Source organism: Mesocricetus auratus, unplaced genomic scaffold (assembly GCF_017639785.1).
Source record: "Mesocricetus auratus isolate SY011 unplaced genomic scaffold, BCM_Maur_2.0 Super-Scaffold_100003, whole genome shotgun sequence".
Lineage (NCBI taxonomy): Eukaryota > Metazoa > Chordata > Mammalia > Rodentia > Cricetidae > Mesocricetus > Mesocricetus auratus.
This window is the reverse complement of record NW_024429188.1, coordinates 20,303,535-20,329,008: the sequence shown is the minus strand read 5'-3', so window position 1 is coordinate 20,329,008 and position 25,474 is coordinate 20,303,535. Positions and strand designations below refer to the sequence as shown.

General features: G+C 44.7%; 1 protein-coding gene across 4 annotated transcripts in view; it reads left to right on the top strand.

Annotated features, from left to right (window-relative positions):
* The window catches only part of Phka2 (phosphorylase kinase regulatory subunit alpha 2), a 92,643-nt gene that overhangs the window by 63,537 nt on the left and 3,632 nt on the right, over positions 1-25,474 (top strand). Inside the window, exons 18-32 of one of the 4 annotated variants that reach the window (XM_040744117.1) lie at positions 282-451; positions 2,003-2,176; positions 7,873-7,961; positions 9,661-9,794; positions 11,571-11,727; positions 12,469-12,548; positions 12,748-12,826; positions 12,926-13,055; positions 13,620-13,721; positions 16,893-17,011; positions 17,904-17,933; positions 19,456-19,509; positions 22,061-22,231; positions 24,184-24,237; positions 24,900-25,100. In XM_040744117.1, coding sequence (XP_040600051.1) covers positions 282-451; positions 2,003-2,176; positions 7,873-7,961; positions 9,661-9,794; positions 11,571-11,727; positions 12,469-12,548; positions 12,748-12,826; positions 12,926-13,055; positions 13,620-13,721; positions 16,893-17,011; positions 17,904-17,933; positions 19,456-19,509; positions 22,061-22,231; positions 24,184-24,237; positions 24,900-25,100 — 1,744 coding nt within the window. Of the gene's footprint in view, positions 1-281; positions 452-2,002; positions 2,177-7,872; positions 7,962-9,660; positions 9,795-11,570; positions 11,728-12,468; positions 12,549-12,747; positions 12,827-12,925; positions 13,056-13,619; positions 13,722-16,892; positions 17,012-17,903; positions 17,934-19,455; positions 19,510-22,060; positions 22,232-24,183; positions 24,238-24,899; positions 25,101-25,474 lie in introns of those variants that run through there. The other 3 variants (XM_040744118.1, XM_040744119.1, XM_040744120.1) reach the window with 3 other exon arrangements.

Here is a 25,474-nt window from a genome sequence, read left to right as displayed (position 1 = left end):
CTAAATTCTGATCTGATGCTGGTGCCTCAGAGGGAGGTCCTGTTGTGTTCCCCTTCGACAGCTGACAATTCTGTAGGCAGAAACTCCATGGGCTAAAAGTATCTTGGTTGTTGAGACCTCTTTAGCAAGACTGAAACTCCCAATTTTCAATGGAGCATTTCTCAGGCCAATATAATAGGGTTTGCGCAGGGTGCATCGGTGCTGATCTGGGAATGGTGGGTCATTCCGATGACTCCCTTGCAGAGAGAACCTTAATCTCTGAGGCATTACCTTCTTGACAGAGTAAAACTAGGAAACCTGGCAGAGTTCCTCACTACCTCATTCTACACATACCTGACCTTCCTGGATCCAGACTGTGACGAGAAGTTGTTCGATGACGTCAGTGATAGGAGCTTTAGTCCTGACAGTGAGTTAGATCTGGGAGGATACCTAGAAGACAGCAGTCATCCAGGTACCTTGCGGCAAGCTTCTGTGGATTGGTGATTGAATTGGTTTAGACCTTGACATTGTGACAAAATTGCCTAAGACTCAAATACAGAAAATAATTGAAAAATAAGCTGTAAGCAAACAAACAAGAACAAGACTTCTGAAGGTTCTGTTCATTAAAATGAATAACATGCTGGTTTAAGAACCTAAATTACACTGATGCTCTTGAGAGCAGGGCTTCATAAGCCCAGTAGGAAAGTCTCAGGTACAAGACTATTCCTAAATTGATATTTCTTAAAAGATTTATTATGTATACAGTGTTCTACCTGCATGTATGCTGCAGGCCAGAAGAGGCCACCGGATCTCATTACAGATGGTTATGAGCCACCATGTGGTTGTTGGGAATTGAACTGGAGGAGCAGCCAGGGCTCTTAACCACTGAGACAATTCTCCAGCCCCATAAATTGATATTACCATTTATTTATTTATTTACTCTTTCTCTGTGTGTCTCTCTGTCCCGTCCCGTTCCCCCCACCCCAGGAAGGTGTGTGTGTGTGTGTGTGTGTGTGTGTGTGTGTGTGTGTGTGTGTGTGTGTGTGTGTATGTGTGTGTGTGATACCATGACATATATATGTGGAGGTCAAAGGACAACTTTTGAAAGTTGATTCTGTCGCTCCATTTTGTGGATTCTGGGGATTGAACTATGGCTGTCAAGCTTGGCAGCAGGTACCATTGCCACAGAACCATCTCAGTAGTGCTCTTTTTATTTTTTAAATATGGTTCATTTGCTCCTCAGACCTCTGTGAGTTCATTTGCACCAGCTGCTCCTGGTACTCTTTAAAGGGGTTTTCACAGCTCTTTAAACTAAATCCTGACCTGAGTGAACCCGAAGCTTCATGCATGCCTGTACTGCTTGAGCTGCACCGCCAGACCCTTACAATTAGATTCCTAAAGGAGGAAAACATTGACCTAGTTTTGACTGGATGAGTGGTGAAACCCCACACGTATATAACATGTCTTAATCTGAATGTGGTTTCAGGTCAAAGTAACCTGTTTTTACTTTTTTTGTTTGTTTTGTTCTGTTTGTTTGTTTGATGAGACGAGGTTTCTCTGTGTAACAGCCCTGGCTGTCCTGGAACTCACTCTGTAGACCAGGCTGACCTCAAACTCACAAGAGATCTGCCTGCCTCTGCCTCATGAGTACTAGGATTAAAGGCATGTGCCACCACCACCCAGCTCCATTTTTACTTTTAGATAACATTTGTAAGTGGTACAGAAAGCTCTATAAAGCTTATCTTATTCTAAGATTAACAGGCAGGATGCCAGCTGCTGTCCTTCATATTTTTTTCATACTCTACTGCTTACCTTGGGATGATGGGACTTTAACACTGTCTCATTCTGGATTTCCTTGGCCTAGAATAAAGACTTTCAAACAATAAATTTATACACACATAAGACATACCTTTCTCTAGCTTTATTTTTTTAGAATCAGTGGAGGTGCAAAATATGTGTTACTAAATGTTGTCTACTCAACAGCTTGTTTTCATTGATCTTTTCCTTGGTTGTCCAATTGCAGAAAGCCAAGATGAACTTGACCAGTATATCAACCAACTTCTTCAAAGCACTACCTTGAAGTGCTACCTACCCCCTCTTTGTAAGAAGTCAGAAGACAGCCATGTTTTCAGTGCTATCCACTCTACTCGGGACATACTTTCGGTGATGGCCAAAGCAAAGGGTTTGGAAACTCCATGTATGTTTTAAGTTTTTCTGTTCATTAAGATACATTCTTTTGCCAAAGTAATATGTTAATAAATTTATGTCAATCCTAAAAGACAAGATGTGCCCCCTTCCCCAACCTTCTACTTCGATGTGACCACTTTCAGCTCTTCTAGATGTTTCTTCTGGCATTTCCATATCTCCATATTTCTAAAATAATGTGTTTACTTCTGTCCTTTGAGGTATCAATTTAACCTATAATGGTCTAGTGTGTGGATCAAGACTTAGCTGTTACAAATTACCACTTCTCTTCTTTGTTCCCTAGCCTACAAAGGGAATTGTGTAAAAGTTTAAATCAGTTGTTACACTTTATGGTAGTATAGTATTCTTAGCTGGACATTATAATGTACTATGATTACATTCCTGGTTTTACCTTATGATTTTCCTGAAATGAGCATTGTCCTTTTTGCTTTCTTTTCTTCTAAGTCTTCCACTGTCCTCATAATAAAATTTCCACAAGGTGAGTTATATTAGTGAATCTCTTGAAACTATTTCTTTCTTAGAGTCTACAAAACATCTTCTCCTTTCTGGGCCAGCTCTGGTATAGCCCTGCTCCCTTGACTTGCTTTCTGAGTTAGTGTTCCTTTTTTTTGGTTTTTCAAGACAGGGTTTCTCTGTATTGTTTTGGAGGCTGTCCTGGAACTCACTCAGTAGACCAGGCTGGCCTCGAACTCACAGAGATCCTCCTGCCTCTACCTCCCGAGTGCTGGGATTAAAGGCATGCGCCAACAACGCCTGGCTTGTGTTCCTGTTTTCTATACATCAATTATTTCTGTTTCTTGGCACTATTATTTTTGTGGAAGACATCCAGTAGTCTTCTTAGAAATAGTAGGTAGTGGGTAACATTGAGCTTTTACAGGTCTGGAAGTGCTTGCAAATATCTTACACCCATTTGACCATTTTGCTGGGTGTAGATTCTAGATTAAAAAGACATTTTTTTCAGATTTTTAAAAAAAGCATCACTTCATATCACGTGCGTGTGTGTGTGTGTGTGTGTGTGTGTGTGTGTGTGTGTGTGTGTGTATGTGAAGGCTGACAGTAAAACCTTGTGTGTTCCTCAACAAGGATGCTTGCCACCTTGTTATATTTTTTTGGGGTTTTGGAACAGGGTCTCTCACTGACCTGGAGCTCAGTGATGAGGCTAGACTGGCTGGCCAGCAAGTCTTAGGGATCTTTCTGTCTCTACCTCCAGAGTATTGGGATTAAAAGTGCATGTAGCCATGTCCAACTTTTTATGTACTTATGGGAACTCAGGCCCTCATACTTATACTAATGGAGCTCTCTTTAGTCCCTTGTTATTTTCTAAGTATCAGCCTCAGATTTGGAATCCATAGGCTGCAAATAAATAAAGGAGAACCCTAGAAAATGTTACATAAACATAGACACAAAGTTTCTCTCTGGGTAATATGTTCACTTTCTGATAGGTTGTCACTTGACTTGTACAAAATTTTGTCTTAAGCATACAGTTATTTTTTAGACAAGTTCTTATTAGCCATATTTAGTTTTAGTTATATATTTTTTTGTGTGGGTGTGAACACACATGTGGGGGTCAGAGGGCAGATTGTAGGAATTGGTTCTCCTTCTGCCATGTGGGTTTCCAGGGTGGATCTCAGCTTATGAGGCTTGGCAGTAAGCACCTTTACCCACTGAGTCATCTCACTTGCCCATCTCCTATTAATTTTGTAAGTAGAGAAAAGTAAACAAATAATTCAACATAAAGCACATTTTAGTCATTTATTTTTGAAGTTCTAATATAATTACATCATTTTCCCTTCACATTCCTCCCTCCAAACACTGTGGAAAAATTTTCTTTCTCCTTCAATTATAGTGGATAGTTTTATTGGGTATATTAGTCTAGGCTAACTATCATGATCTTATAGGATTTTTAATGCATTGCTCCCGGATCATCTGGCTTTCAAAGTTTCCATTTAGAAATCAGCTGTTAATTCTGATAGATTTTCCTTTATATGAAGTGTTTATATAATTATTCTTTATCAATAAAAACCCAGGAGTCAGATATTGGCATAAGAAACTGAATGATCAAAGAAGAGGCAGAGAAGTAACCAGTCTTCCTCTTTCCTTCCTTGATCCAAAACAGCTGAGAATCTTTCTAAGTCCCACCCTTTTGCTTCTTCTGTCTCTCTATATGTCCTTGGTCCTCCAAAACCTCTATGATTAACTTTGGTCAGCTCTTTCCCTTTTATTTCATTGAGCTAATTATCTTTGTTGTGGTTGTTGTTTTTTTTTTTTGAGACAGGGTTTCTCTGTATTGCTTTGGAGGCTGTCCTGGAACTCACTCTGTAGACCAGGCTGACCTCTAACTCACAGAGATCTGCCTGCCTCTGCCTCCTGAGTGCTGAGATTAAAGGCATGCGCCACCAATGCCCAGCCATTGAGCTAATTCTTTATGTTTTCCTCAAACTCTTTGATGTAGTTTATGGCTCTTTTAAATGCAGTGTATTGGAGTTCATCTAGGTAACTCATTGGCAAAAAATTCTACAGGACTTATAAGCTTGAAAGAAGGTACTAGCTTGATCTCTCTCTGTCTCTCTCTCCCTCTCTGTCTCTCTGTAGAGAGAGAGAGAGAAGATCTGGCCTTGTAGAGTTCTTTTGTTAGTTCTAAGTCTGATATAGATAGAACAGCTTGGGACATAGAAAAGAATGTGTGGGTGAAATAGGCCTAGAGGTTGGAAATGGCTTGGGTAGAGTGAAGTCCGATGGATAAAGTATACTGGGCTTGTATATAGGATGTGCCTCTTGGTCCAAACCTGGACTGTGGGTGTAGATCTAGATGAGTGGAAAGGTGGGATGTGGCATGGGAGTGACCTTTGGCTTGGGAGGTAGGCAAGGTCCATCCTGGTGGAAACCTAAATATCAAATGTGGTGCAGTCTGGGTGGCCAGGTTAGGTCGAGGCACTGGATAGGGGACCCAAGCTAGGTTTGGTAGGGTGGAAAAGGTGGGTGGATGAGGGAGATGCTAACCAGGCTACTCCCTGGAGAAAGATGTGGAAGATCTGGCTAGGTGAAGAGGTTCCTATATTGATGTTTTGATCTTTCAAATATTAGCAGGTTTTGGAAAGTTTTGAGATCTTCTATTCACAGGTTCTGAAATTTTAATTGTATGTCTTGATCTGGGAATGGTTTCAATCCATTGTATTGGGGACTCTGGGCCTTCTGATCTGAAAAGTTATGGTTTTCAATCCTGTAAAGTTTTTCTAAAAACTTTGCTTCATTTCCTTTCTCATGTTATCTCTGTTCTTTATTTCATTTATTTTTATTAACTTCTTAGAGAAAATTTCATCATTTCTGTTCTGTTTTCCATATTTCTAATCTGTTCTCAGTGCAATTAGCTCAACTTTTTGTCCCTCCCTTCATTTGAAATTTTTTCACTTTTGGAATTATGTTTTAATTTTTCATTTCCCCAATTCTACCTGTTGTTCCATACATGTAATATAATTTCTTATTATTCTAAAAGCATTAGAGGTGGGACTTTTTATCTTCATGTTTACACTTTCTTCTCCCTGAATGATTTCCATTTCCAGGTTACCTTTTCCTTTTATTAAAGATTTCTACTTCTCTCTTTAGAGTTCCTCCTGCAGTACAGGGTGTACAGCTGCTACTGCAGGAGGACCTCCAAGTGGAACTTGTGGCCTTAGGCCTGTGAGGTGTAGGCAGATTCTTCAGAGGTACTCTACTGTTCTCCTACTGGAAGCTTAAAGAACTGTTCTTTTGGATCCCTAGTCTGTCTCTCTAAGGAATGAACTCAGACCTTGAGATGTATTAATATATTTGTGCCCGGGAATCCTCCCTCTTTCCCTCACTTTGGAGAGTCCTCTAGTCTTCTGTCCTCCTGACGGGGGAAGGGACCATGCAGAAAAGCAGAACATGTAGTGAGCTCACTGCATCTCACATACTGTCTCTTCAGTCTTTTTTTATTTGTATTCCCTTGGGCTCCAGACCAGTTCCAGAAGTACTTAGGATAGCAAATTCCTGAGACATCTGAGGATTCTCTTAAGGCAGGTCTCACTGGTACATTGATTTCCTCATTGTATTCTTGGAGTTTGCTGACCCTATGTTTTGTTTTTCCCTTTTTTAAATTTTTATTTATCCTTCTCTCCTATTACACACCAACTCCAATTTGCCCTGTTTCCACTCCTCCCAGGCTATCTACCTCCCCTCTCCCCCAGATCTACCCCATTTCCTTTCAGAAAAGGGCAGACCTCCTAGGAATATCAACTGAGCATGGCATAATAGGTTACAATAAGACGACATACATATCCTCATATCAAAGCTGGATGAGGTAACCCCCTAGGGAGAAAATGGTCCCAAGAGCCAGAAAAGAATCAGAGACAGCCCCCTACTTCTCCTGTTGGGAGTTCTGTAAAAGCACCAAGCTTCCACCACCCTAATATCTATGTAGGCCCTGTGTTTTCTAAATCACTTATTTTTCAACCTTTGTCTTTCCTATTCCTGAAAATGCTGCTATTATTGCCTTCCCTAATTTTAACCTGTTCTTGAGGATTTGTCTTTTTTGTTTGGTTTTAGTTAGGTGTTTTTTGGTTTGTTTGTTTAGTGGTTATTTTGGGTTTTTTGTTGTTGTTGTTTGGTTTGTTTGGTTTTGCTGTTGTTGTTGTTGTTGTTGTTGTGTGGTACAGGCTGGCCATGAACTTAGCCTATATAGTTCAAGCTGACTTTAAACTTGTAGTCCTCCTTCAAAGTGGTGGAATTACAGATGCGAACCACTTTAGCTTGCTTTATGAATTCCTTTTAAATATGCATTAGTGAGGGAGCTAGAAAGATAGTCAGTGGGTAAAGAACTTGTGGAACAAGCATGAGGATCTCACTTCATATGTTCAACACCCATGTAAAATACAGGCATAGCAATGCGCATCTATAACTCCAGCTCTGCAACTGTGGTGGTGGGAGTGGGGAGTTGGGGGGAGGCAAAACCCTGGAGCTGAATGAGTGAACTACAGGTTCAGTGAAGAGACTCTATCTCAAAAAAGAATGTGGAAAGAGAGGAGACACCAGACACAAAGCCCTGGCTTCCTCATGTATGTACTCACACATAAAATATACATTAGCTGCTTCTTAGTTTTCTGTGTTGTGATACAGCCTGGAGGACAGAGACATCATACTGAATGACTATTGATAAGCATCCAGAGATGAGAAAAAGTAAAATCCAGAATAATCAGCAATCCTAGAGTGAAACTGAGAAGGAAACCCAGATATGAAACCCTGTGACCATGGGCAAATGTTCTACCTTCTCTAGGCCTCAGTTTCCCCACCTGGAAAATGAAAGAGAGGAGTGTGGGGCTGGAGAGATGACTGAGCAGTTAAGAGCATTGGCTGCTCTTCCAGTGGTCCTGAATTCAATTCCCAATAACCACACCATGGCTCACAACCCTCTTTGTAATGAGATCTGGTGCCCTCTTCTGGCATAAAGTCATACATTGCAGATAGAGCACTCATATACTGAATGAATGAATGAATGAATGAATGAATGAATGAATGAATGAGTAAATGGAAGCCAGGTATGGTGGCACAAACCTGTAAAAAAGAGAGGGGAGTGGAATAAAGCATCACCGGTTTAAGTCTGTGTGCCGCCCTAACATGCCCAGTACCTACCAAAAGAAGAGCTTTGTCATTGTTCATTATTTTCTTTTCCAGTTTTTCCAATGGTTTTGCCAACTAAAGTTCTAAGTGGACACCGTAAGTCACTGAATCTTGTTGACTCCCCTCAGCCACTCCTAAAGAAGGTAAAGTATTTGGAATAGCTTTTTATTGTAATACCTGATGATACTGGGTTAGTCCCAAGAGCTATCTCAAATGGTGGCACATAAAGAACATACTTCTTTGTACCCAGGGTTTCCCAGTTGAGACACTCTACATGTTGATATGAATCCAGGCACTTAGTGGCTAGCATGCAGTTTGCATCATTGCATGCTCTGAGTTTGGTATACGCCTTTGTGGTTTGCTTCTTACTGCCCCTCTGCCTGCTCCTAAGAACACAGGCAGTAATAGAAGAAAATCACTTAACTACCTTCCCTACCTCATCTGAGCCAGCCAGAGCTCAGAACAAAGAGCTTGGGGCTTTATTACTTTAGTACTTACACCCTTTGGTTTGGTTTTTTAAGACTGCGTCTCAGTTTTTGGGTCAGGCTGGCCTTGAATTCACAATCTTCCTGCATTGGCCTGCCAAGTACTTATTATAAACATGTACCACCAAGCCTGGCTTCTTCATACTCTTAATGGAATGAGAGTCTTCAAGAACATAAAATCTCGGGGTGTTGGTCTGTAACATGTACTCTTCCCGCCAGTCTGGTCCCAGAGCTGCATCAGTCCCAAATGAACACACAGGAGGCTATATTAATTATGAAGCTGTTAGCCGTTTGTTTGGTTTCTTATTAGCTAGCTCTGACTTAATTATTAACCCGTAACTGCTAATCTGAGTATTTCCACGTGGTCTTCTCTTACTGGAGAAAGGGTCTGTACCTCTTAATTCTCCTGCATCTTACATTGTGGCCGACTGTGCCTGTTTCCCAGAATCCTCCTCGTCTCCTAGTCCCACCTATCCTGCTTCCCTATTGGCCAACAGTGCTTTATTTTATAAACCAATATGATAACATATACACAGAAGGACTTCCCCCATCATTGGTCCTTCTTTTTAGTGTTTTATTCAGATAGCTTTCCTGATTTTATCCCATATGAATCAAAATATCTAATGCCTATTGGAGAATATTTTAATCTAACTTCATTTTTTAGGTAGTTTTAAGCCTGCACTTTATGTTGTGACAGCACATGATTGTAATTCTAACACCATGTAGGCAGAGGCAGAAGATAGCAATTTTTCAGTCAACTTGAGTTACATAGCAAGTTCAAGGGAAGCCTGGGCTACATGATGAGAACTTATTGGAGAAAACAGACAATTATTTTATTAAAGTATACTGTATAGACAGAAAAGTGCACCAGTGAGTAGAATATAATGAATTGCTACTAATTCAGTATGCACTTGTCATTGGCCACTTTCTGTGCCTCCTCCTACTTACCCCATCCCGTAGTCCGGAAATAACTGCTGGGGCCTGTGGGTGTGACTCAGTGGTAGACTATTTGTCCTGCAAGATCCTGGGTTCCATTCCCAGTATATGGTGGGGAGAGGCACAGCTGTCATTGTCTGTAACGGTAGAAGTTGGTTTTGTCTATTTTTAAGCTTTGAATAAATAAAACTTACATACATTTTAACCTGTTCAGTCTAGTCCCTTGCAAATGTTGGCTGACACAGATCACTATTGAAGATAGTAAAGGCCCATAAACAACATAGTACAAAAGATTTCCTGAAAAATATGAAGCTTAGCAGGGAGCTAGCATTAAAAACAAAGTTGGCATTTTATTTTATGGTCATCTAAAATTTCCCATTCTCAACTCCTTTCCCTACTTGTTTGGCTTTTGTATGGCCAGACTCCTGAATACAACTACCAGTGGCCCAGAGATGACCGTGGTGAAATGGACTGTGAGAAGCTAGTTGGGCAACTGAAAGACTGCTCAAACCTGCAGGACCAAGCAGACATTCTGTACATTCTTTATGTAATAAAGTAAGTGCCTTAACCTCTTTGGGCTGCTATAGCAACATACCATCAGCTGCCATCATAAAGAACAGAAGTGTATCTCACAGTTCCAGAAGCTGGAAGTCCAAGATACAGTGTCTGCTGGCAGCCTACTTCCTCATGGGTGGTACCTATTCACCCTATCCTCACATGGTGGAAGCTAGGCACAAGCTCTCTGGGGCCTCTCATAATTGATGACTTATGAGGGATCTTACTTTGTTACCTAGTTACTTTCCAAAGGCTGTACATCCCAATGCTATAACTCATGGGTTAGGATTGTAGTATAAGGACTTGAGGGGGATACAAGCATTCAAGACATAGCAGTAAGTTTATGGACTTCACCTTGTTGAACTTAGTTCTCCATAGTTCATTTTCCTGCTCTATTGGCATTTCCGCAATGCCAGGCCATGATCACATTTGCTCAAATTACCCAGGATCACCATATATAAGACTTCTCTCCCTTTCTCTGTCTCTTAATGCTAGCCTTAAGAAGTCTGAGTGAGACTAGGATACCATAGTGATGTGTGAACACTGGACTTTTGTTTCAGAAACATGGTATAGAAATGTTTACTTGTTGACTATGCCCTTTGTCCTACAGAAGCTTCTCAGTTTCAGGAGGTCCCATTTATTAATTGTGACTCTCAGTGTCTGTGCTACTGGTGTTATGTTCAGGAAGCAGTCTCCTGTATCAATTCGTTCAAGGGTACCTCCTACTTTCACTTCTAAGAGGTTCAGTGTGGCTGGATTTAAGTTGAGGTCTTTGATGCATTTGGACTTAAGTTTTGTGCATGGCAATAGATATGGATCTGTCTGCAATCTTCTACATGTCCTCATCCAGATAAGCCAGCACTATTTGTTGAAGATGCTTTCTTTTTTCCATTGTATAATTTAGCTTCTTTGTCAAAAATCAGGTGTTCATAGATGTGTGCATTAATATTGGGGTCTTCAATCAAATTCCATTGGTCTACCTGCCTGATTCTGTGCCAATACAAAGCTGTTTTCATTACTATAGTTCTATAGTAAAGCTTGAAATCAGGGATGGTGATGCCTCTGGAAATTCCTTTATTGTACATGGTTGTTTTGGGCCATCCTGGGTGTTTTGTTTTTCCGTATAAAGTTATGTGTTGTTCTTTCAAGGTCAGTGAAGTAGAGAGGGAGGAGTGATGAGCAAATGGGTCAAGACCATGCTGGGGAAACCCACAGAGACAGCTGACCTGAGCAAGTGGGAGCTCACGGACCCCAGACTTACAGCTGAGGAACCTGCACAGGTCCAAACCAGGCCCCCTGAACATGGGTGTCAGTTAGGAGGCTTGAGCAGTCTGTGGGACTTCTGGCAGTGGAACCAGTTTTTATCCCTAGTGCAAGAATGGGCTTTAGGAGCTCATTCCCTATGGAGGGATACTCTCTTAGCCTAGATACACGGGGGAGGGCCTAGGTACTGCTCCCAATGATGTGATAGACTTTGATGATCACCCATCGGAGGCCTCACCCTCCCTGAGGAGTGGATGGGGGTGGGGTAGGGAAAAGATGGGGAGAATTGGAGGACAGGAGGGAGAGGGACCTGGGATTTGTATGTAAAATAAGATTGTTTTCAATTTAAATAAAAATTTAATAAAAAAGAAATGTTTGCTTGGACTGAAACCTCTTGATGAGACCCAGAGTCACGAGAAATGTCCAAATACTAGGCAAAATGTACAACAGTCCATGATTCACCCAACCTTGGCATTCTGACCTTTATCTTTGTATTTTTCTGCCTCCTTCCAGGGGTCCCAGCTGGGATACCAATCTGTTTGGACAGCACGGAGTCACTGTTCACAGTCTTCTCAGTGAGCTCTATGGAAAAGCTGGCCTGAACCAAGAATGGAGTTTGATCCGCTACATTTCAGGCCTGCTCAGGAAGAAAGTGGAGGTCCTGGCTGAGGTCAGAATAAGCATGCCCACCGGGTTGTCCGTTTGTTCTCTTTAGCCCCATGTTTTCTTCTACCAATCTTCTAGTTGTAGAAGCTCAAGACATGTGCCTCCTATCAATAAAGGGACTCGGAACCAAACCCAGCTCTGGGCAGGCCCTCTACTGACTTCACTGCTCTGGAAGGAGAGAAGAGAGGAAGAAATTTTCAAGTTGATTAGTTTGGTTCTTTCTTCACCACAGAAAGCCTTACCAAACAATCACATTGCACAAAGTACTTATTTCCACATGTCACAGTACAGTAATCCTTAATGTTTATATCCCTGAGAGTCTACCAAATCTAGAATCACTTCCTGTGGTTTTAAGCAAGTATTCTAGTAGAATGCTAGTCATTGTTACATGTGAAAACTGACGAGCTCGTAAGCTAGGAACACAGTGTGGCTAGTAATTCTAATCTTTGCTGTGTGAAACCTCATCCTTGCCTTGTTAGTATAACAGGAAGTGTGGGGTATTTACTGTAGAGGATTGGACCAGACATGGAGCCATACCTGAGAGATCCAAAGATTACAGGAATCCAGCCTATATGGGTTGCTAAGCCTGGGATTTAGGTTTGAATTTCTCAGAAGGCCAGTGTGGATTATGAAGTTCATAAAGGTAAATTTCTGGTGCTATTGGCACCTAACCTTCTCAGTTAGTTTGTCTTAATTTATATTCTTTTGTACACCTTCCCTCCTCCACCCTCCAAAAAATATGCAGGCCTGTGCAGATCTGCTGTCCCACCAGAAGCAGCTTACAGTGGGCCTGCCCCCTGAGCCTCGGGAGAAGACCATCTCCACGTAAGTCCCTGCCAGAGGACCTCCAGTCTATAGAGGAGCACCGAAAGAGCATTGCACTATTGGGGAAGGGTGGCAGTGGCTTTTGGAAAACACTCTGTCACATGGGTGCTTATAGTATAGAAAACAGGGAACTTACACTGAGAGCAAGGAGACCCAGCTCTGAGGCCCCCATTGTGTGTGACCTGCTGCTCTTTCCTAGGCCTCTTCCCCCAGAGGAGCTCACAAAACTCATCTATGAGGCCAGTGGACAGGACATCAGCATTGCTGTCCTCACGCAGGTCAGATGTTGATACAGGAAGGGCCAACTGGGTCACAGCTTCCTCAGAGTGTCGGTAGGCCTCTCAGGTTCCCTGAAGCCTTGTTCCCATCTGCACCAGGAGATCGTGGTTTACCTGGCCATGTATGTCCGGGCCCAGCCTAGCCTCTTTGCAGAGATGCTCAGACTCCGGATTGGATTGATCATTCAGGTGATGGCTACAGAGTTGGCACGGAGCCTGAACTGCTCAGGTAAGTGGCCATGGCTTTCCATTCCTGACAACCCAGCCCTAGCTCAAGGCCTGGCTGTGCAGGGAGCCACACTCAAGCACTTCTGAACAGGCTTCCACGCTGGGTGAGCTTAGGCTCTCCCAGATTCCTTTGTGAGAGGTGCTTGCTGTCAGGCCGCATAGCACAGCAGTGTTCCTCACTGGGGCTGGCAAGGCAGCAGCCATATTTCCATGAGAACCTTTGCTGCACCTGACAGCTAAGTCACAGTGATAGCCTCTCTGTAAGATGTCACCCTCTACCTAATAGCACCTTCACTGAGAGAAATAAACGTCATTTGCAAAGCACATCCCAACATCAGGGATCAATGCAATGCAAAAAATTTTATGTCTACGAATTAAATGCATCTGTACTAACCTAAACAGAGGTGTTTGCATTTCCCAAGGACCAATGTTTTTCATGCCTGCAGCACCAGTGAAGGAGTCCTGAGCAAGGGAACCTGTCACTGCTTTCTATTTCATACTCTCCCACCCCAGAGCACCCACTACCAGCCCATGTCTGAGCCTCTTATGAGATGTTTTCTTGCAGGAGAAGAAGCTTCAGAGAGTCTGATGAATCTCAGCCCCTTCGACATGAAGAACCTCCTGCATCATATTCTGAGTGGGAAGGAGTTTGGTGTGGAGAGAAGTGGTGAGTGGGTGCTGTGAGGGCTTCATGGGGACCCCACATGCAGATCGATCCCAGGGTCAACAGTTCCCCAAAAGGAAGGGATTGTGCATTTCCTCTTTCAGGGGGATGAACTGGGACATGGGCTCAAGGTTCCTGCTTTTAGGGACAGGGAGCACCCTCACAGGGTTGTATTTCTTTGCTGGTTATAGTCGTATGTGGCTGAGAGAACTGCACACCTTTGTTCCTTGCATCTCCTGTAGCCCTAAGTGTCATGAGGACAGGTGACTCTCAGGCTCAGGGTCACAGGTCTGCCACTACAAACCACTCTTTGTTGTCTGACCTTTGGTTTGTGTCAAAGCTTTTACAGCCAGGTCCTATGTCACCTTCTGGAGAGTAGGAGGAAATGATCTATGACCTGCGGGGGCCAGTTCAATTTCTTCATCCCAGCATTACTCTTTTAGTTTTTATCCATCTTGGAAATCTGCTTGCAGTGCTAAGAAATCTAATCACCCAAGCCCTGGTGTGATTCTTGTTCCCAAATGTTCCCTAATTATAATTGAAGTAATTATCATTTCTCTTCCTCATAAAAAAGCTAAATGATTCGCAGACACATTGGTGAATTTATTTCATCAAGCCAAAGAAACACACTGTGGGCTATCATTCCTTTTATTTAATAAGGACACTGGGTACTTTGTATTTTTCCTGAATGTGTGCCAGCCTCAGACAAAGCTGCATGGGGCAATCAGCTGTCTATTTGCGGGTTTCTCCTTTCTGAGGAAGAATGCTGGAGATCCATACCCAAAGTAATTTACAGTTATTTCAAGTACACAATCCCTGAAATGGAAATGGAACGATAAATATTTCATGTGTCTGCTCATCATAATAGGGTGCATAGTTTGATGGATAATTGTCATTAAATGTAAAGCTATATTAGATGCTTACAACACCAAGAACTGAGGGATGTCATTTGAATGCCATGGCATGTCTAATCATGAGTAAGGACAGAAGATATGCTATCATTTTCAAACAAAGCATTTCTTCATTGTCTTATAACTTGCCTTAGGATTTCTATTGCTGTGAAGAGACACCATGGCCATGGCAAATCTTATAAAGGAAAGCATTTATTTAGGGTGGTGGCTTACAGTTTAGAGGTTCAGTCCATTAACATCATGGCAGGGAGCATGGTGGCATGCATGCAGGCATGGTGCTGGCTACATCTTGATCAGAAGGCAACAGGAAGTGGACTCACACACTGAGCAAAGCTTAAGAATAGGAAATCTCAAAGCGTGACCCCATAGTGTCACACTTCCTCCAACAAAACCACACCTACTAATAGTGCTACTTCTTATGAGTTTATGGGGGCCAGTTACATTCAAACTACCACATAACTGCTTGGTTTTTATAAACTAAGAAGCTAAAATTCTGACTAAATCCCCAAATTACTATTTCCAACACTTTTCCTCAAACACAGTGGAGCTTCTATTTAACATTTCTTTGGCATCACTCCTCCCTCTCGACCCATTGTTGGGTCTGCTTAGTGGCTTCCTCCTTCCCACTGCCCTCCATCTTCTGCCTTCAGCAAGATTCTATAGAAAGTGACCTTTGTGTTGGGACTCCAGAAGGAACAGTGGAATGGAAGAGTATTGTGTGCAGATGCCCACATAGGGCCCCCATCAGGAGGGCTTCCTGTGGCACCAGAAAGTTTGTTTGGGCTTTATCCTGAAGACAAATTTAAACTCAGGAGGATGCCAAGTGAACAGTGATATGATCACATTTGCATTTTGGAATAATCCCTCATGACTGTTTTCTTAGAGACCACCCACACAGAGCAGAGCTGGGGATAGGTATTAAGTCCTGAGGCCGATGGTATATGATGGTATATATGGTATATATGGTGTGGCATTGTGCACTGGGAAGAGCCTCTTTGCCCTCTTCCGTAGCAGCACCGTGTGCCTGGCTTTGGCAACTTTCCGTCTCACCCGGAACTCTCTAGCCAGCTCGATCCTTGCTTCCCTCAAAGGTCTGGGCTGAGATCTTTTCCCAGCCCTGAGTTCTCTCAGTCCTGAATGCTGCTACACATGTGTACCTGCATCGGTTCCCAGACAAGACCTGGTGTGGATACGTCAGCAGTTAGCCACAGCCACAGGAACCTAAGTTGTCAGCCATTTAATTGAGTATACAGCACATTTATCATTGTAGCAGGGACAGTTGGAATTAAAGAGCTTGGCAAGGTCAGTGTGGATCCTACACATTAGTCAAGATGAGCCCTTTAGACCATCACAAACATAATTGGGTGTGTTACTCATTGTAAGATCAAATGTCATACAGTCATTAGACATGTGAGCGAATATGTAAAGCTGTGGATAAACACAAAATAAGGGCAGAGGCAACCAAACTTGTTTACATATTATGTATGGATATATCATGTATATAATAGAAAGCTCATCTTCCTACATATAGGTGATGTTGTATAAGGTAAAAACATGTATCCATAGGGGAAAACTGTCAGGATAATGAGTGAAATGTGAACAGATGTTACTTCTGGCTTCCTTAGGTGGTCTCAGTTTTCCCCAAAGAAAATGTGTTTTGGATAAGTAAAAAATAGTTTTCAAGGCTAATTCAGTCAGCCAACAGTTTTCTGCCACTCTGTTCTGTGCCTGCTGCTTAAGCAGAACTCACATATTGTAGTTTGAATGTAATTGGCCCCCATAAGCTCATAGGGAGTGGCACTATTGAAAGGTGTGACTTTGTTGAATTGGGTGTGGCCTTAGTGAAGGAAGTATGTCACAGAGGGGGCAGGCTTTGAGGTCTCTGACTTGAGCTTGGCTCAGTGTCTTCTGATCAAGATGTAGCCATCACCACATCTGCCTGCATACCACTGTTCTCCCCACTATGATGATGATGGACTGAACCTCGGGAACTGTAAGTGAGCCTCCTCAATTAAATGTTTTCCTTTCTTAAGAGTTGCCATGGTCATGGTGTCTCTTCATAGCAATACAAACCCTAACTAAGACAACACACTTTGACACAGCCCTTCAGGCCTGACTGGGACAGGTAAGGCCTTCCTCGCATCAAGTTTACAGTCAAGTAGGGAAGAGGCACAGACCTCAGGAGCATGTTATCCACAGTGTGTCTCTCAAGGCAGGTGTAGTAGATTCCCTAAAAACCTCATGTGTGTGTTTCCCTTTTCAGTGCGCCCAATTCACTCCTCCACATCCAGCCCTGCCATCTCAATCCATGAGGTGGGTCATACTGGAGTTACCAAAACTGAGAGGAGTGGCATCACCAGACTGAGGAGTGAGATGAAACAGGTGAGAAGGCCTTAGCAGGGCAGCCATAAGGGAGGTGTTAGAGCTCACCTCCAAAAGCCTCAGAAAGACAAGGGCATGAAGCTTTGGCCTGCTTTCTGTACAAGTTGTGGGATCTGAACACAGCCCTATATCCCAGGTAGGTGCCCCAAAGCCATTGACACGCACACCCCTCCCTCCAATGTCTAGCCTCCATGTGGTGTCCCATGTACATCCTAGAATAATCTCTTGTCCGTGTTTAGTTTTGTAGAGGCATAGGGATAGAGATGGATCAAAGCACTGGCTGCTCTCAGACAGGACTGGGTTCAGTTCCTAGCGTCAACATGACAGCTTCTAGCTCGGTGTCTGTGACTCCACTTCTAGAGGATCTGATGCCCTCCCCTGGCCTCTGCAGGCACCAGGCACATAAGCGATACACACATAATAATATAGGCAAATACATCGTAGAATAAAAATAAACTTTTTAAAAGTGGAATCATGTCAAAAGAGACAACCATTTCTTTATCAAATCTGTTCTTCATCTGAAATAGCCAGGAGGATGTGGGAATAGACTAGAATAATCATGATACCTGTATTTCCCACCATCCACAGTTGGGTTTTCTTTGTTCACCATAATCTAACTCACAGTAGAAGTCTTTTGGAGCTGACCCTCACAGGTCTGCAGCTCAACCCCTTAGATGTAACTGATCCTGTCCTAGGACATGGCCATGACCCACCCTGAGGAGATCTGCTCATCCACTAAGTCACACCGCCTCACTGGCTTGGGTCTGTGAGGCAATATAAAGGGCCGGCCTGAGGTGGGACCAGCATGGCCTGGCTTATCAGAGGGCGATGGAAGCAATGGGGTATTTTTCACTAGAAGCAGGCTTTCACTTCCTGATGTTTTTGCTTTCAGATGACTAGGCGAGCTAGTGCTGACGAGCAGGTGAAGTGGCCTGTTTTGTTTGTCCTTCTCTGTGTTAGCTGCATGCTCTGTCTGGCTTGAGCATGGAACGTGAAGCTGCGAATCCGGAGCGTGGTTGTGGGTGCATGGTGAAATGGCACAGTAGCTGAGGCAGGCCAACCCCAGAGACAGAGCAGGATGAGAAGGCAGCAGAGATGACCTTGCCCTGGACCTTTAAAAAATCCATGTAGAGTGGCCAGTGAGAGCCATCATTTACGGTGGCTCATTTTGTTAGAGCATGATAATGCTGATCAAAAGAATTCTATTTCTCAAACTCGGCCTTTGTAAAGATCCTTTGTGAAAGAGATGGGCCAGGCTCTGCTTCCACCCGCATTTCTGTTCCAAAAGAGAGAACTGAAAGTGGAATGTGGTTAGTAATCTCAATAGAAAGAATAAGGAAGAATAGGACGGTGCTGCTAGTTCCTGCCCTTATCCAAGCTGGAAAGAGAAAAAAGTGTCAGCACACCGTATGCATCACCCTATGATGGGCTCCTTCCCTGTAGAAAAAAAATGGGCATTTTTTCATTTATATATTTATTTTTGAGATGGACATCTCCATGCCACCCTGGCTGTCCGCAAACTCCCAGGCTCAGGCGATCCTCGTGCCTCAGCTTCTTGAGGAGGTGGGACTGCAGGTGCACACTACACGTCTGCCTTTGGAGTCTTATTTCTAATGCTTTGATATCTCTAGGCCCAGGAGAAAGGAAGTGTATGATGGCACATAGCACAGATGCATGTTTTCTCAGAGTCTCATTTATGCTCCTTCTAAGGAAGTGATTTTTCCAAACATCTTCCTTTGTCAGCCACTCGGTGGCACCGTCCCTCTGGTTACCCATGGCTCAGAAGGCTGATGATGGGTGAATATGAATGGCTTCTTCCATTTAGTGCTGCCCTTGCCTGTGACTGGATGAAATGATGGCCTTCCTTTCCTGTTGTGCTTATAGTCAGTCAGCCAGTACCAGTTTTGTATTTGGCTACTCGTGTCAAGAAAACATTCTCTGGTCAAAGTTTAACAGGCGTCATGGGGTTGTAATTGTCTAGTCATTTTTGCAAGCATACCACAGACACAGGCCAGTGTGCAAATTAGCTCCTCTTAGATGAGGAAAGATGTATATGGTCAAAGGTCATCAGCTTGCTCCCTTTATGCATTTAACAATAATCTATGGGATACCTGTTGGATGCCAGGTGTTAGTGTCAGTTAGGGGTTCATAGTGCAGCAGAAAGCAAAAGTGTGGCATGGCTGTGGCTTTGGAACATGTGTCCTACTTCGATTAGGCCTGCTCCACAAAGGAAAAGAGCCTGCTAACACTTGCTATCTAGAGGCAAGCTGGGCTGCAAGGGAGACATGGGTCTGCATCTGTCACCGTTGCTCAAGGAGACCCTCTCTAGACTTTGTCTCTGCCTCCAGTCTCTGTGCTGTTCGTGCTGCTCTGTGTTCCTTCACAACTGCTGCTGTCTCTTGGTGTCACTGCACGTGACTGAGTTTATTCTTTTTGTTTTGTAGTTCTTTCCTGTGGGCCAGGCTGTGTCCAACAGTTTGCATTCCTTCAAGTCTGCGGTAAATCTGTGTTGGCATCGCACCCCTCCCTGAGTCCTCCTCCATGTCTGTACTGTCCGAGTTCTCTTGTGGCCTTACCCATGCTCCCCCTTCATCCCCACTTATGTTTACGGGGCGTGTGTGTGTGTGTGTGTGTGTGTGTGTGTGTGTGTGTGTGTGTGTGTGTGTACGTACAAGCTCACATTCAGGTTTGGAGACGGAACTGAGGACCTCACACATTCCAAGCAAACATTTAAGCACTGAGCGTTGTCACGGCCCTCACCCCGGCCTCTGACTGTCTGAGTAAAGGTGAAGGCAGTGGTTCTCAACCTGTGTGTCACAAACCCTTTGGGAGTTCAAACTGTCCTTCCACAGGGGTTGCATATCGGAAACTATCCTGCATACCAGATGTTTACATTATGATTCCTAACAGTAGCAACGAAAATGATTTTATGGTTGGGGGTCACCACAACATGAGGAACTGTGTTCAAGCTTCACAGCATTAGAAAGGTTGATGATGAAGGTACCTTCAACTCTAAGTTTGAGAAAATTCTAGACAAGTTTATATATTCTTTTTTTTTTTTGGTTTTTACGAGACAGGGTTTCTCTGTATTGTTTTGGAGGCTGTCAGACCAGCCCGGCCTCGAAATCACAGAGATCCGCCTGCCTCTGCCTCCCGAGTGCTGGGATTAAAGGCGTGCGCCACCACCACCCGGCAAGTTTATATATTCTTGAGCTGAACTTTTTTTTCCATCTCATGCTCTGAGATCTTGGCTTGTGAAACTTCTCAATACAGTGTGGTAAGGCATGCTCACCTTGCCAACTCCCAGGGGTTTCTTGGGTCTTCAAAACTCTGGTTCTATGGCTGTTACATGTTTGTTTTGCAGTGCCGAGGACAGAACTTAAGGACCTGAGCGTACTAGGCACTCCACCACTGACCCACATCCCAGCCCTCCTGCCTTTTTATTGAGTGTTGAGCTGCTGCCCCCAGGCTAGCTAGCACTTTCTACTCTCCTGCCCCAGCTGAGCATGTGGAGCTCGCTCAAGTGGAGGCCCAGGAAATGTTCTAATTGCAGAGGCGAGTCTGAATCTGCCTCCCAAAACCCAAAGGAGAAAATCAGCTGAGTCATTGATGAGTGTGGCTGTAATTACTTTTATTTGTAGCTAATTGTTGCCTTATTTAAATGGCAGTAATGAGCCCAGCAGAATAACCCAGCCTAACTAACTCCCTTTTCAAAATAAGATCTGTTGAAGTCAAAATGAGTTCTGAGAGAAGAATCCCACCTCCTGCCCTGCTGGTGTGCTTAATATTTGGTTTTTATTTTTAAACCTTTAAATTTGATGTTGCACATTGAGAAACAAAAGTACCAAACAGTCCAAACAAAAATGTATGCAAAGATGTGCATTAGCCTTGGTCCAACCTGAGGAATCTCTCCAAGGCAAGTCGGAGGGAACTTCCACACCTGATCTCCGCCTGTCGGAAGTCGCTCCAACCTGTCCCCAGTGGTCAGCAGCCCTTCAGCACTTCCCTTGCAGAATGCAGTCTCCACAAGGAAACAGAATGATGTCACCCTCTAACCCTGCTCTGCAGGCCCAAACTTAAGGCCATCTTAGATGGAAACTTAGGACCAAGAGCAGGACAGCAGAAATGAGGATTGAAAAGCAGAGATAGAGACCCAAAACCCAAGGAATGCTAAGCAGAGATTCCTAATTGACTTTCTGTCTTCGCTTCCTGATCCTTCCTCTGTCTGTCTGTCTGTCTGTCTGTCTGTCTGTCTGTCTGTCTCTCTCTCTGTCTCTCTCTCTCTCTCTCTCTGTGTGTGTGTGTGTGTGTGTGTGTGTGTGTGTATGTGTGTGTGTGTGATTCTCTGTAGTATTCGTCCTAGGGGGAGGTGATGATCACTTCTCTGTGGCACTGCTGAAGTGAACCAGGCCCTTGGGTATTTGTCGCCACCCCCAGGCTGTCTCTCCTTCCCACCCAGCTCATCCTCTCTGAGACCACTTCTCCAAGTACTCTTGTGGCATGCTTCCCTTAAATAGACTTTGCATGACTGGCCGTGAACTCTGAGGGATTGGCCTTCTGGGTGACAGCTGCCCCCTGAGCATTCATCACAAGCAACAAAGACTCTCGGGGGTCTTCACTGAGTGAGTGGCAGCAGACAGCTCTCTGAGAGATATTATGTCCCCAGCATGTAGATCACTTGGTGGTGCTAGCAATAGGGGCACAGGCAGCCTCCACCCAGGTGCTGTCACAGCTGCTCTTGAGCTTAGCAATGACAGCCTGATGGCAGAGCCCGCACCTGGATCTGTTTGGCCTCTGTCCTGTGAGCTCAGGGTCCCCTGGCGTTATGCTACTTCTTAGGACCTGGGAAGAGCTAAGCTACCAAAGCAGAGCATGGGAACCTAAATCCAACATCAAGTAGCCAACAAAGTGGAGTCCAGGATCCCTGTGCCCCTGGCTGGGTGACATGTGCAGGGAGATTCTGGCTGGTTTGCTGAACGGACCTTCAAGGTGACCAGCTTTTCTATGTGGGCACCTGCTTCTGAAGGCCAAATGGTATCTGTCTTACAGAGGTCCAGCACCCCATCATCCCCAACGGGCACATCATCTACAGACTCCGGAGGACACCACATGGGTTGGGGGGAGCAGCAGGGCCAGTGGCTGCGCAGGAGAAGGCTAGATGGGGCCATCAACAGGGTCCCCGTGGGATTCTACCAGAGAGTGTGGAAGATCCTTCAGAAGGTGAGTGGGTGCTGAGGAGACACAGACTCAGGGGAAATGGACCAGACTCTAGCTGCCTTCAGGAAGCATAATGGCCATGCCAGGTAGCAAGAAGCAGATGACTCTAGAACATGCAGCCCCAACCTTGAATGGCTGAGTCTAGAGCAAGGTCTCTCTGCCTTGGCACTGTGGCATCTAAAGCTAGGTAACTCTGCTATGGTACTGTCTTGGGCACTGTCACGTAGAAAGCAGTGTCACTCAGTAGCATCTCCTCTCTCAGACATGGTGCCAAAAGTAGCTTCAGACATTGTCAAATGGCCCTGCAAGGCACAACAAAATAGCAGCCCTGGTTGTGTTCAACCCTTTGACATAGTTTAGGATCATGGAAAACTAAAGATAGACAACAAGCAGAGAGGGCAGCAAAGACTTTGAACAAAAATTGATGCCATAGAGAAATTAACTCTGGGTCTGGCTTGAGGCTGACAAGCATGGCACCCATATCATTCAATAATGTGATAGAGCTCCTGCTCCCTGCTAGGTCTTGGGGGTACAGAGTCAAGATTCTAGCCTCACCCCAGGAGCCATGTGCCCTGAAGGCATACTCTCCCTCCTGCGCTGGGCTACCCCTGTTTCCATGACTGGACAGTAGAGCCCCCAGAGCTCCCACCCCTTAGCTAACTGACACTGTTCCTGTGACAGTGCGAGGGCTGTGCTTCCCATCTGCCTGGGGGCTGTTAAATTTCATCCGAGTTTGTAGGTTGAAGCTGACAGGAAGTGACGCATCCACAGACCACACTGCACCATACACACACACCTGAATGCAGGAGGGCCTGCCTTAGAAACACCTGCTGCCAAAGTGGGGGTGGTGTGCGAAGACAGGGCCACTTTGTTCTCTACACCCCACAGCCCGCCTTCTCCCACATTCATACTCCCAAGGCCCCACCAGAGCTTACCCTGCCTCCCCCTTGGAGGGACAGTATGCCTCATTTAAAAGCTTTGCAAAGCAAGACGAATTTCCTTTTGCTCTGAACTGTTCCTTTTTAGCCTGTTTCACAGTAGGAGAGGAGAGGACTGCTATAATCCCAAAGGGGAACATATTCTAGGTCCTTTGTGAAGTCATAACCCACCGTCTTCTTTCTGCAGCAAGTGCCCAGGGCCAGTCACAGAGCTTCGGGGGCTATGCTCTGTCACCCTGAGGCCTTGCTCAAGACAGGTGCCAAGCTGGGTAGGAGGGCAGAGCAGGCATGCCCTCTGAGCCTGCAGAGACCCTGCGTCTACCCTTCTAGATTTTAGTGGGGAGCCCTCAGGCTGGCCTGAAGGCAGGGAAGCTGTTGCTAACTGCAGGGCAAAAGGTGGCCAGTTAGACAAGCCTCAGCTGTTCCTCGAAAATCTCCTCAGTCTTCCTGGGGTACCATACACTTCCGGCTAGACTTCTATTGGCCCAATACCAATATGCTTTTATTATGAAAAAGCGGCATTTTGTATTGCGTCCCATTGGTATTTATATACATGGGTGTGCGTGTGTGTGCATGTGCTCCAGCCTTTTGTGATTGGTGCTTATTATAGAAATCTCGAAAATAGATGGCTGCAAAGGCTCAGGAGCATAACTTCACCAATGGGAGCCATGAAAATCGCCCTTCATTATGGCACCAAAGGAGGCCTGGCAGGCCCCCGGGCCCAGTTGCCAAGTGCAATGCAGAGCCTCTTGGGAGAAGAACGCAGCAGCTCCCTAGGACATTGTTCCTACACCGATCTGAAAGATGCCTGCTGGTTTCCCCAGAATTGTTCCATCGAAAACACAGCCTGTGGGCAGTGAGAACAGAGCTCTAAAAATAACTCTGACAGTCTGGCATGTTCCAGCCCTCGTGTAGATTTCCAAGGCAAGGAAAGTTGTGTGTGCACGTGTGAGTGTGTGAGCAAGCACACACCTGTAGTGTTCTGGAATCTGACTGAAGTGTCTGTTCTGGTTCTAGTGCCATGGTCTGTCCATCGATGGCTATGTCCTTCCATCCTCCACAACCCAAGAGGTAGGGTGACAAAACCCAAATACCAGTCCCTCCATGGCTTTGCCTCATGGCTGATTCTTGTTCCTCTCAAGTTTGTTCTGTGTAGACAGGTCATCTGTAGGTCTGATCACTTTAACCATCTCCCCATCTCGGAAATTCCATTTCTAGTATACTACCTGGACCCTTAAGACTCCATGCAAACTCTATCCCCTACACAATAGACACATGCAGGGGCCACTTTATCCACAAGCAGTCTTTCCTGTGCTGTATTTGCCCTCCATGCATTCTGGGGTATCTTTAGCCTTCCGAGTAGGAAGCACCACACCTGGTACCTCCAAGCATTCTTTTAAAAAGAGATTTTGTTTTGTTTTTACCCTGCCCAAGGTACCAGGCTTTATGCCACAGGGAATTTCTCTTCTTTTTAAGAGAAAGAAATAAGGAATGGTCCCTGCTCCCTGGAAGTTACAATACAGTAGGTAGACAAAAGGAACTAGAACAATGCTCGCTGGCTCTCAGGGAAAAGCAGTCAGCATCTGCTCCAGGGGGCCCCTGCTATAGTCAAGACAGTCTCCAGGAGGAAGGCAGCTTTTGAGCTAAGCTCTGGTAGTGCTAAGGGCAGCATTGACAACAGGGCTCTGTTTGTCCCAAATCTTACTCTGGAAACCTGTGGATCCCTTTGGTAGATGACCCCATGTGAGATCAAGTTTGCTGTCCATGTGGAATCAGTGCTCAACCGTGTGTCCCAGCCCGAGTATCGGCAGCTGCTGGTGGAAGCCATCATGGTACTGACAATGCTCTCAGATACAGAGATGGACAATATCGGGGGCATCATCCATGTGGACCAGATTGTGCAGCTGGCCAATCAGCTGTTTTTGCAGGATCAGGTGGGTTTGACTAGGCCACCCACTCATCCCACTGCCCAAGCAGGGTAGTCAATTTGGTTGCCATTTATGCCTATTGATGCTGGGGATTGTGTCCAATTTGGAGACATATATCCAAACCAGGAAGATGCCATCACAGATGGTGAACAAATGTCAACTATTTGGTTAGGAAATGGCAAAGTGGCCACTTGGGAAATCTAACAACCTTTGGGGAATCTGGTCTGTTAGTGTAGGTTTCATACACTACACTTGCTGCATGCCTGGCTCTTGGTAAGCTATTTACCCTGTATACAAAATTGAGTCAGGCAAAGAAGCTGTCCTCTCGAAGAATCAATGCTCAGCAACCAAAGGAGGACTCTGAGGACACAGCATTCACA